At 44.6% G+C, this 11,086-nt stretch overlaps 1 protein-coding gene across 3 annotated transcripts in view; it reads left to right on the top strand.

The window, feature by feature from the left end:
* The window catches only part of LOC311108620 (A-kinase anchor protein 7-like), a 49,109-nt gene extending 39,337 nt beyond the window's left edge, over positions 1-9,772 (top strand). For 2 of the 3 annotated variants that reach the window (XM_084151287.1, XM_084151285.1), the window contains exons 9-10: positions 8,045-8,080; positions 8,671-9,772. In XM_084151287.1, coding sequence (XP_084007413.1) covers positions 8,045-8,080; positions 8,671-8,888 — 254 coding nt within the window. In that variant the 3' untranslated portion in view covers positions 8,889-9,772. The remainder of the gene's footprint in view (positions 1-8,044; positions 8,081-8,670) is intronic. The other variant, XM_084151286.1, reaches the window with a different exon arrangement.
* The last annotated feature ends 1,314 nt before the right edge of the window (positions 9,773-11,086 follow it).

Below are 11,086 nucleotides of genomic sequence, written 5' to 3' on the forward strand. Positions count from 1 at the left end.
AATTCTAAATGCAATCCTGTGTGTAAAACAGTTTTGGTGCACGATAAAAAATAGCTACTATTTTTATTTCTCAACTGGTAATTGAAGCCTGCCTCCCATTCACCATTCAAGTGCAGGCAACAGGCTATCAGCGTGTCACCCACCACTTTACAATGTGAGCTGGAGGCAGTATGCATTTTGAAAACATACAGTGAGGGAAAAAAGTATTTGATCCCCTGCTGATTTTTGTACGTTTGCCCACTGACAAAGAAATGAACAGTCTATAATTTTAATGGTAGGTTTATTTGAACAGTGAGAGACAGAATAACAACAACAAAATCCAGAAAAACTAATGTAAAAAATGTTATAAATTGATTTTCATTTTAATGAGGGAAATAAGTATTTGACCCCTCTGCAAAACATGACTTAGTTCTTGGTGGCAAAACCCTTGTTGGCAATCATCAGACGTTTCTTGTAGTTGGCCACCAGGTTTGCACACATCTCAGGAGGGATTTTGTCCCACTCCTTTAGCTCCCTCCACAGATTTTCTAGTGGATTAAGGTCTGGAGACTGGCTAGGCCACTCCAGGACCTTAATGTGCTTCTTCTTGAGCCACTCCTTTGTTGCCTTGGCCATGTGTTTTGGGTCATTGTCATGCTGGAATACCCAACCACAACCCATTTTCAATGCCCTGGCTGAGGGAAGGAGGTTCTCACCCAAGATTTGACGGTACATGGCCCCGTCCATCGTCCCTTTGATGCGGTGAAGTTGTCCTGTCCCCTTAGCAGAAAAACACCCCCAAAGTATAATGTTTCCACCTCCATGTTTGACGGTGGGGATGGTGTTCTTGGGGTCATAGGCAGTATTCCTCCTCCTCCAAACACGGTGAGTTGAGTTGATGCCAAAAAGCTCAATTTTGGTCTCATCTGACCACAACTCTTTCACCCAGTTCTCCTCTGAATCATTCAGATGTTCATTGGCAAACTTCAGACAGGCCTGTATATGTGCTTTCTTGAGCAGGGGGACCTTGCGGGCGCTGCAGGATTTCAGTCCTTCACGGCGTAGTGTGTTACCAATTGTTTTCTTGGTGACTATGGTCCCAGCTGCCTTGAGATCATTGACAAGATCCTCCCGTGTAGTTCTGGGCTGATTCCTCACCATTCTCATGATCATTGCAACTCCACGAGGTGAGATCTTGCATGGAGCCCCAGGCCGAGGGAGATTGACAGTTATTTTGTGTTTCTTCCTTTTGTGAATAATCGCACCAACTGTTGTCACCTTCTCACCAAGCTGCTTGGCGATGGTCTTGTAGCCCATTCCAGCATTGTGTAAGTCTACAATCTTGTCCCTGACATCCTTGGAGAGCTCTTTGGTCTTGGCTATGGTGGAGAGTTTGGATTTGGATTGATTGCTTCTGTGGACAGTTGTCTTTTATACAGGTAACAAGCTGAGATTAGGAGCACTCCCTTTAAGAGTGTGCTCCTAATCTCAGCTCGTTACCTGTATAAAAGACACCTGGGAGCCAGAAATCTTTCTGATTGAGAGGGGGTCAAATACTTATTTCCCTCATTAAAATGCAAATCAATTTATAACATATTTGACATGTGTTTTTCTGGATTTTTTTGTTGTTCTTCTGTCTCTCACTGTTCAAATAAACCTACCATTAAAATTATAGACTGATCATTTCTTTGTCAGTTGGCAAACGTACAAAATCAGCAGGGGATCAAATACTTTTTTCCCCTCACTGTACTTCATTGTTTTATTTCATATTATGAGGCATGTCTTACCTATAGGCTAAATCCTACCACGGAAATGTGGAGGCAATTATTTTATAAAGACTTAGGTGGCGCTTGAGTTTCAAGTTTGGGGAAGCTTACAATGTATCCTACCATTTCTACCATTCTGCGTGCCAGTTATGATTTTCATGTGCAAATTTTTGTGGATGAGTTTAATTTCAATAATAACGTTTTCGTTTCTCAAAATCATTGTCCTCGTGGTTAATCATACATTTCTGAATTTCAACTCATGCGTGATCACCAGCCTCTGCCGTATGGACACATTGATACACCGTGATCCATTGGCGGCTAAAGAAATGAGTGCATTGTAACTCATAGCCTATAGGCCAATGCAGGAGTAGGCCTATAACTTCCATTGCTCTTTCACACAGAGGATTGGTGATTATCGAGGGGGAGATTGTTGGAAAGATTTTTCAAATGGCTTACTGTGAGGAACTATAGTTTTGATATACACTCAGTGTACAAAACATTAGGCACATAATGCACACATACACAATCCATGTCTCAATTGTCAAAAGGCTTGAAAATCCTTCTTTAACCTGTCTCCTCCCCTTCATCTACACTGATTGAAGTGGATTTAACAAGTGACATCAATAAGGGATCATAGCGTTCACCTGGATTCACCTGGTCAGTCTATATCATGGCAAGAACAGGTGTTCTTAATGTTTTGTACACTCAGTGTATGTAATGGGAAATTGATTTTTTTAAAATAATTAAAGGGCGAACAATTCACACAATGAAACAATAAATGTGCAAGAATTGGCGGGAGACGTTTGAGCCACGCGCGCTGCCCAGATTGCGGGCTTCACATTTGAAACAATCCACAGCTATTTTTTTAAAGAAGCTAATGATCCTCAATTCCTCTGTGGCTAAGTCAGGCTTTCTGGTGAAGTGTTTTGAATGACTGAATTTATTTCTGTATAGACAGGAGTAACTGTATGTATTTTCAGTTACTTCCCTATTGGACCCACCGCTATGTCATTTCTCTCCTGTTCTATTGGTTTTCATATCAACTGTCTTTCGTAGTCCAGAGCCAAAGGCACAATTTTCATCACTGCGTTGTTTAGAATGGTGTTTTCTCAGGTGCGCTGTTTAGAATGGTGTTTTCCCGCGAATTGCATTTTGGCAAATGTTTGAAAATGACATTTTATTGGCTGCTTCATTACATGAGTTGCATGTTCTGTTAAGATGCATTACCATAATCTAAATGTGATTTCTTTAATTCAGAGAACCGTGGGTGGACGCCCTAATGGGTTACTCACCCAATGCATATGGGTCTGATACATTTCTCAAATTGTCGGTAAATTAAAATCTTCCCAGTCACGTTGTCCGGTGCCACATTTTCCTAACGGAAACCCTGACTCACACACCCCTCCCCTCTCTATCACAGAGCGAGCGCAGCGTTCAGCCTCTCGTTCACTCCCTCATTCACTCACTCCATCTCAGGCGGTGTGGAAGCTGTGCTGGATTTTACCACTCATCCGTTTGCAGTGGAATACAGTAGGGAGTGATAGAGAGGGGAAAAGAAAGAGAGAGAGAGGTGCGGCCATGGGGCAGTTGTGTTGCTTTCCCTTCTCCCGAGCGGAGGAGAAGATCAGTAAGTGTATGTCTGTCTGTCTTATGGTTTGCATGTGGCTGGGACTCTAAATCAGATCTATAGGAGAAATAAACGGGATCATCATTAAATTGTGTGTACCTTTGAGTGTGTGTGTCTGTGTTTGTATCGGAGTGTCCATAATTGTGTTTGTAGTGTGTGTGTGTGTGTGTGTGTATGTGTGTGTACTTGTATTTGCACTTTAGGTCTTATCTTGGCATTGCGGAGGAGTTTATAGTCCAACGACGTGCACATGCCATAAACGTGCGTGCTCCTGTCTCTGTAACTAGTGTGTAGATGTGGAATTGGGGCTGTCTGTCAAAGTGCCAGTTTCTCTTTCTAAAGCTGCTGTGCGCTAACAGCCTCTCCAACAATGGGCATTGCAGCACTCTTAGCGCTGGCAGCTCCCATGCTGCCAACCAATTCATTTTTCATTTCTCAAGACATTTTTATGAATTGGTCCAAAGGTCTTTCCAGTCTGGCAAAGCTAGGTTAAATTGGGATGTCTTTTTTGATTTGGCAGGATTTTCTGTCTGCATTCTTTTTCTGTCTCCAACTCTATGCAGCCCTTTCTCTCTGAAACACTGCAATCAGAGAGCTTGCCTTGTTCTGAGAACCTGTTTGCCCTACTTCTAGCTAGAGAGAGGGGGAGTGAGAGAGGGGGCTTCTAGCTAGACAGAGGGGGAGTGAGAGAGGGAAAGTAGAGGGATGGTAAAGGGAGAGAGAGTGAGAGGGGTGAATAGGTTTGTTGTAAGAGGTCAGATGCTTGTTGGGTGATGTGACTGTGATGTCGCCACACCTCGTGAGCACAGCTGGATTCGAGAAGCATGTGCTTGTTTGGCCGCTGGCTGTCCGTGTGGATACTGTGAAAGGGTGTCTGTATTTTCCCACAGAAAAAGGGGGCTGTCTTTTGTTCCACCGGCACAAACTGTGAGCCCTTAGCCTCTGACAACCCCGACAGGGCGACATAATGGCTTTGGGATTTTAAAAGGCATCATGGCGGGGAGGAGTTGGGGGTAGGAGGGGATGGGGGAGATGTATCAAGCTAGAGCTGATCGGTATGCCTGGTTTCACACTGCAGTTAGTAGCCACTGGAGGAGAAAAGAGAAAAGCCGGGGGAGTGACACAGACACACAGAAAATCACAGTGCTAGTTGCCTTATTTGTATCTGTGATACAATTCTTGTTTCCGTGTGTTCTACACTGCATCCATATTGGGAGAGAACCCTTGATTGGTTTCTTGCTATGGCCTAATGGCATTATGTTGTCCTGATTTGTTGCTGCCTGTCTGCATTCCTCTCTGTCTTTCTGACTGCTTTAATGCGTCCACTGTGGCCTTGGTGAAGAGGGCACTCCTTTTCTCTCCTGCCATTAGTTTTTTTTACTCCCTCTCATACTGGCTGTCTCTCTCTATCACATACATAGCCTTTGCTAACCTCGTTAGGACAGATTGGAGTTGGGACCCAATGACAACCTTGTCATGCCACCAGGTCCCCTGTCGCGTCATTTCCCTCAGATGACCTGGTGGTTTAGGAGGAACTATCCTCTCAGGATCTCCCTAATGGAGCTGCCGTTTCCTCAGGAAATACCTCTAGGCAGGCTCCACCGCACCGCTCCCCCTCCCAGGGATGGAGAAAAACAACTTACATTTCTGGCATTTCTAATGAAATGTCTGGCCACAAGAGTGGAGGAGAGAGGGCAACAGAGAGACGGGCTGAGAGAGTGGTGTTCGATACCTGCATAGTACAATACTCTCAAACTCATTCTAATGCTATCGCCATGATTACGAGCCTAGGACAGTCTGGGTTTGGGCTTCCCTCCTCTCAGTCCAAATGAAAAGGTGAACCACTTCTCTCTCTGATATGCCCTGCTGGCCAGCTCTTAATCTGTCAGCCTTATCTCTCACACTATTATGGGTGCTGAGGGAGCATTTACTGCTCTCATAATGTTGTGCAGCAGCTAATGGAATAGAGTTTAGCCTCTCAGGCTGCTCAATATTCTGGTTAGATTAGAAGAAAAAAAGTCTGTAGTCTACAGTAGTTCTATGGATGTATCAGTGCATTCGGAAAGTATTCAGACCCCTTCACTTTTTCCACATTTTGTTACGTTACAGCCTTATTCGAAAATGGATTTTTTTTAAATCTCATTAATCTACAGACAATGTTTGCAAATGTATTACAAATGAAAAACTGAAATACCTTATTTGCTTAAGTATTCAGACCCATTGCTATGAGACTCGGAATTGAGGTCAGTTGCATCCTGTTTCCATTGATCATCCTTGAGATGTTTCTACAACTTGATTGGAGTCCACCTGTGGTAAATTCAATTGATTGGACATGATTTGGAAAGGCACGCACCTGTCTATATAAGATCCCACAGTTGACAGTGCATGTCAGAGCAAAAACCAAGCCGTGAGGTCGAAATAATTGTCCATAGAGCTCCGAGACTGTATAGTGTCGAGGCACAGATCTGGGGAACGGTACCAAAACATTTCTGCAGCATTGAAGGTCCCCAAGAACACAGTGGCCTCCATCATTCTTAAATGGAAGAAGTTTGGAACCACCAAGACTCTTACTAGAGCTTGCCGCCCGGGCCAAACTGAGCAATCGGGGTAGAAGGGCCTTGGTCAGGGAGGTGACCAAGAACCCGATGGTCACTCTGACAGAGCTCCAGAGTTCCTCTGTGGAGATGGGAGAACTTTCCAGAAGGACAACCATCTCTGCAGCACTCCACCAATCAGGCCTTTATGGTAGAGTGGCCAGACGGAAGCTACTCCTCAGTAAAAGGCACATGACAGCCCGCTTGGAGTTTGTAAAAAGGCACCTAAAGACTCTCAGACCATGAGAAACAAGATTCTCTGGTCTGATGAAACTAAGATTGAACTCTTTGGCCTGAATGCCAAGAGTCACGTCTGGAGGAAACCTGGCACCATCCCTACGGTGAAGCATGGTGGTGGCAGCATCATGCTGTGGGGATGTTCTTCAGCGACAGGGAGACTAGTCAGGATCGAGAGAAAGATGGACGGAGCAAAGTACAGAGAGATCCTTGATGAAAACCTGCTCCAGAGCGCTCAGGACCTCAGACTGGGGGCGAAGGATCACCTTCCAACAGGACAATGATCCTAAGCACACAGCCCAGAAAAAGCAAAAGTGGCTTCAGGATAAGTCTCTGGACTTGAACCCGATCGAACATCTCTGGAGAGACCTGTAAATAGCTGTGCAGCGACGCTCCCCATCCAACCTGACAGAGCTTGAGAGGATCTGCAGAGAAGAATGGGAGAAACTCCCCAAATACAGGTGTGCCAAGCTTGTAGCGTCATACCCAAGAAGACTCAAGACTGTAATCGCTGCCAAAGGTGCTTCAACAAAGTACTGAGTAAAGAGTCTGAATACTTATGTAAATGTGTTATTTCAGTTTTTATTAACTAAATAAGGGGTCTGAATACTTTCTGAATGTGCTGTATGCATACCTAGAGATAGAATGACTAGTATATAGTTCTATTGATGTATGCATACCTAGAAATAGAATGACTAGGATATAGTTCTATGGATGTATGCATACTTGAACCATGGAAGTCCACAGAACAGAGAGACAGTGTACAATACATATATGCACGACCTATGTATTGTACACTGTCTCTCTGTTCTGTGGACTTCCATGGTTCAACGTGTACTCTCCTGCCTTGATTGAGTTGATATGTTTTTCTTCACACTTCTCATAACTAACTTCTCCTCGTGTCACTAATATAACAGCACACTCTTTATTCTAATCTTCACACTGTAGGTAAAAAAAAAAAAGGTCATTACTTTGCGGTTTAAAGAAAGCGAATTATTTATCCACCTTTGCTGTAAGTATTTAATTAAATGTCTTTGGAGATGGAGACTCATCCCTATGTGACGACCCTCCCACTCTGTCTGCCGAATTCGCTCTATGTTCTTGTTTTCCTTAATAGGATGTCGGTGGGCGGAGCCGGGAGGGTCGTCAGAGAAATGGGAAATGAGAAATGATAAATACACATTTCCCCTGTTCATTGTGGAGACTCTCTCCATGCAGACACACTGTTGGATTTTGGTTGTGGCATTTGTGTGGCTGTATTGTTTGTGGCATTTGTGTGGCTGTATTGTTTGTGGCATTTGTGTGGCTGTATTGTTTGTTTGGTTGTTTGCTTTGGCACCTTTCAACACTCCTCATTATCACATCTATGCACGCATCCACTCACTTACACTACTGATTACTGACTACACACACCATTGTTAATTGTATAAGTTTGCTTTAGTTAATAAATATATTTTGTTATTCCTTATCTCCACGTTGTCTCCCTATTTGTTATGCGCTACGAGCCGGTTCGTGACACTAAGAGAAAAGAATATGCTTAACCTTTCTTAATCTGACAGTGGTCCTCTGTGTACAAGACCATAAAACACCACATAAATCAAATGTGTGAAGTATTATGAGTACTTTGAAGTACTATTTCAAAATGAGTGTTGACATTTCTCAAACTTATCATTCAATGCTGCAATAAAGGTATGTTCTGTCAATCAATCAAAATGTGTATAGCCAATAAAAAAAATGAATAGGCTAATTGCCACACAAACTCCTCTGATTGTAAGAATTGGAGTCTGATTTGAGTTGAGGAGTGCTATTCTGTTGCTAAATGGCTATTGTTTGTCTTGCAGATCTTTTTCAGAGTGGGCCTCTGGCTGCTCGGACAAGTACGTGTCTCTCTGTCTCTCAGTGGGCTCTCTGAGGCCCAAAGCACCATTTCATTTAATGCACTGTATTCTCCTTGACTCCCTCCCTTGACATGTTATTGTGTAACTAGCTGACTGACTCACAAACCCTACTGGAGCAACAGCATGAAAGGATGACACCAGTGTTTGTCCTGCTTTAGTCTCAGCTATCTTCTCAGTGCTCTCACTGTCAATACCAAATCCCCTGTCACTCTAATGCACCATCCCAACACGAATACACTCTAACACTGGCAGACTGTCACTGATACAATAGCTAACAAGAGAACATTACTGCAGGTACGAAATATCTCATGCAACTATAGCCACAATAAATTCACAGATTCCCTTAATCACAGATCGCTTAATTGCACAAATGTACTTCCCAGTCTCTTTGTGAATGTGCTTTGATACTGTATGATCTTACCATCACTACTAACTGATCAACTTTGACAGAAGTTGACACTGAGCTGGAATAGAGCAAGGGTAATATAGCCTAGAGCAGCTGTGCATGGTGTGAGTATTAACAGGGTGTGGGAGTGACGCTAGCTGTTGTGGTGTCGTTGGTTGTGTAGGTGTCAAGAGGGGTCCGGAGCCTGACGATGAGGAGCTTGTGAGCCTGAGTAAGAGGCTGGTGGAAGACGCCGTGCTGCTGGCCGTGCAGCAGTTCATGGACGAGACTCCGCACAACGGGGCCGCGTCATCCGACCCGGCGCGGCCCTCAGACAACCTCAACACTAACGCTGTCAACACTACCATCACCACCACCGACACCACTGCCAGCAGCAAGTGACCACAGCCAATTCCCCCAGGCAGCACTGGATCCTAACCAGTCAGGCAGGCAGTCAGCCAGACAGCCAACCGGCCCAGTAGCCAATGGGCAGTACTGTTACTGGATCAAGCCCAGTTGAGGTGTTTTACTAGACAAGGAAGAAAGGTTTTGGGGACAAAACTCTTGATTGAGTGTGGAATCCATATGTTGTTTTTTGTGTACCTTAACATCTGGTTGTCACCCGCTGCTCAAGGTAGCCTCCCTCCACACAATCCCTCCTGTCATGTCTATCTGTCCATCTGTCTAGTGTGGACCTTTGTTCATTCTTGTTTTATCAGTGCCCTGGGAGAAAGAATTGGCCTTCTGAAGGAAATTTCTGTTCTGATTAATGTGCTGCGTGGGGTGTGGGTCGTCCCAACGCTTAGAGTGGAGCTGACATGACATGACACGACACACACTACAGACTGATCTTGGTAAGGTGAGGCTATACCTCGGCCCTCCACGAGGTGCAGTCAGTACAAAGACATTCAGTCTTTCTACAAAGCTAAAACAAAACATCACTACAAAATGAACTGCAACTCAAAAACCTGAGACCAGGGAAAATGAGCTGGACTATGCAGCTGGACAATATTCTGTGAACTATGTTTACATGATCCTGTCTCATCTGTGCTGTATGTGGCTAAACCTTGAAGGATAAATGAAGAGTGGGTCCCATGTGCTACCTGTGGTAAAATATGCTTTAAAAAATGTAATTACAAAAAGGTTGACCTACCAGCGATGAGGATCATGTTGGGTTTGTGTTTGTTTGTTTGTCCCCTGTAGGAGAGGCTGGTGATGCAGCAGGCCTGGTTAGGAAGGCCCGGTGCACACAGAACCAGTCTCTATCTCAGAAACTACAGGACATAAAGGAGCTTCTATCCCAGTCGGCTGTCCGAGCTAGCATCCGCCGGGAGATCTCTGGCACACAGAGGAGTCCCTCTGCACCTGACTGACTGACAACACTCCCAGCTCCCACCAGCATGGCGGAGACAGCACCAAGGAACTAGAGATACTGTAGTGGGCTACTGTACTACACACAGTAGATCGATACAGTGCATTCGGAAAGTATTCAGACCCCTTTACTTTTTTCACATTTTGTTACATTACAGCCTTATTCTAAAATGGATTAAATTGTTTTTTTTTACCTCATCAATCTACACACGATACCCCATAATAACAAATCAAAAACAGGTTTTTCAAAATGTGTGCAATTTTATTAAAAAAACAACAACTGAAATATCATATTTACATAAGTATTCAGTACTTTGTTGAAGCACCTTTGGCAGCGATTACTGCCTCGAGTATTCTTGGGTATTACGCTACATGCTTGGCACACCTGTATTTGGGGAGTTTCTCCCATTCTTCTCTGCAGATCCTCTCAAGCTCTGTCAGGTTGGATGGGGAGCGTCGCTGCACAGCTATTTTTAGGTCTCTCCAGAGATGTTCGATCTGGTTCAAGTCTGGGCTCTGGCTAGGCCACTCAAGGACATTCAGAGACTTGTCCCGAAGCCACTCCTGCGTTGTCTTGGAGCGCTCTGGAGCAGGTTTTTATGAAGGATCTCTCTGTACTTTGCTCCGTTCATCTTTCCCTCGATCCTGACTAGTCTACCAGTCCCTGCCGCTGAAAAACATCCCCACAGCATGATGCTGCCACCACCATGCTTCACCGTAGGGATGGTGCCAGGTTTCCTCCAGACGTGACGCTTGGTATTCAGGCCAAAGAGTTCAATCTTGGTTTCACCAGACCAGAGAATCTTGTTTCTCATGGTCTGAGAGTCCTTTAGGTGCCTTTTGGCAAACTCCAAGCGGGCTGTCATGTGTCTTTTACTGAGGAGTGGCTTCCGTCTGGCCACTCTACCATAAAGGCCTGATTGGTGGAGTGCTGCAGAGATGGCTGTCCTCCTGGAAGGATTATCCCATCTCCACATAGGAATTCTGGACCTCTGTCAGAGTGACCATCGGGTTCTTGGTCACCTCTTTGACCAAGGCCCTTCTCCCTTGATTGCTCAGTTTGGTCGGGCGGCCAGCTCTAGGAAGAGTCTTGGTGGTTCCAAACTTCTTCCATTTAAGAATGATCTATCATTCTGTTATGACCACTGTGTTCTGTGATCAGCCACTGTGTTCTTGGGGACCTTCAATGCTGCAGACATTGTTTTATACCCTTCCCCAGATCAATGCCT

The sequence above is a fragment of the Coregonus lavaretus genome (genome assembly GCF_964263955.1).
Source record: "Coregonus lavaretus genome assembly, chromosome: 33".
NCBI classification, from domain to species: Eukaryota; Metazoa; Chordata; class Actinopteri; order Salmoniformes; family Salmonidae; genus Coregonus; species Coregonus lavaretus.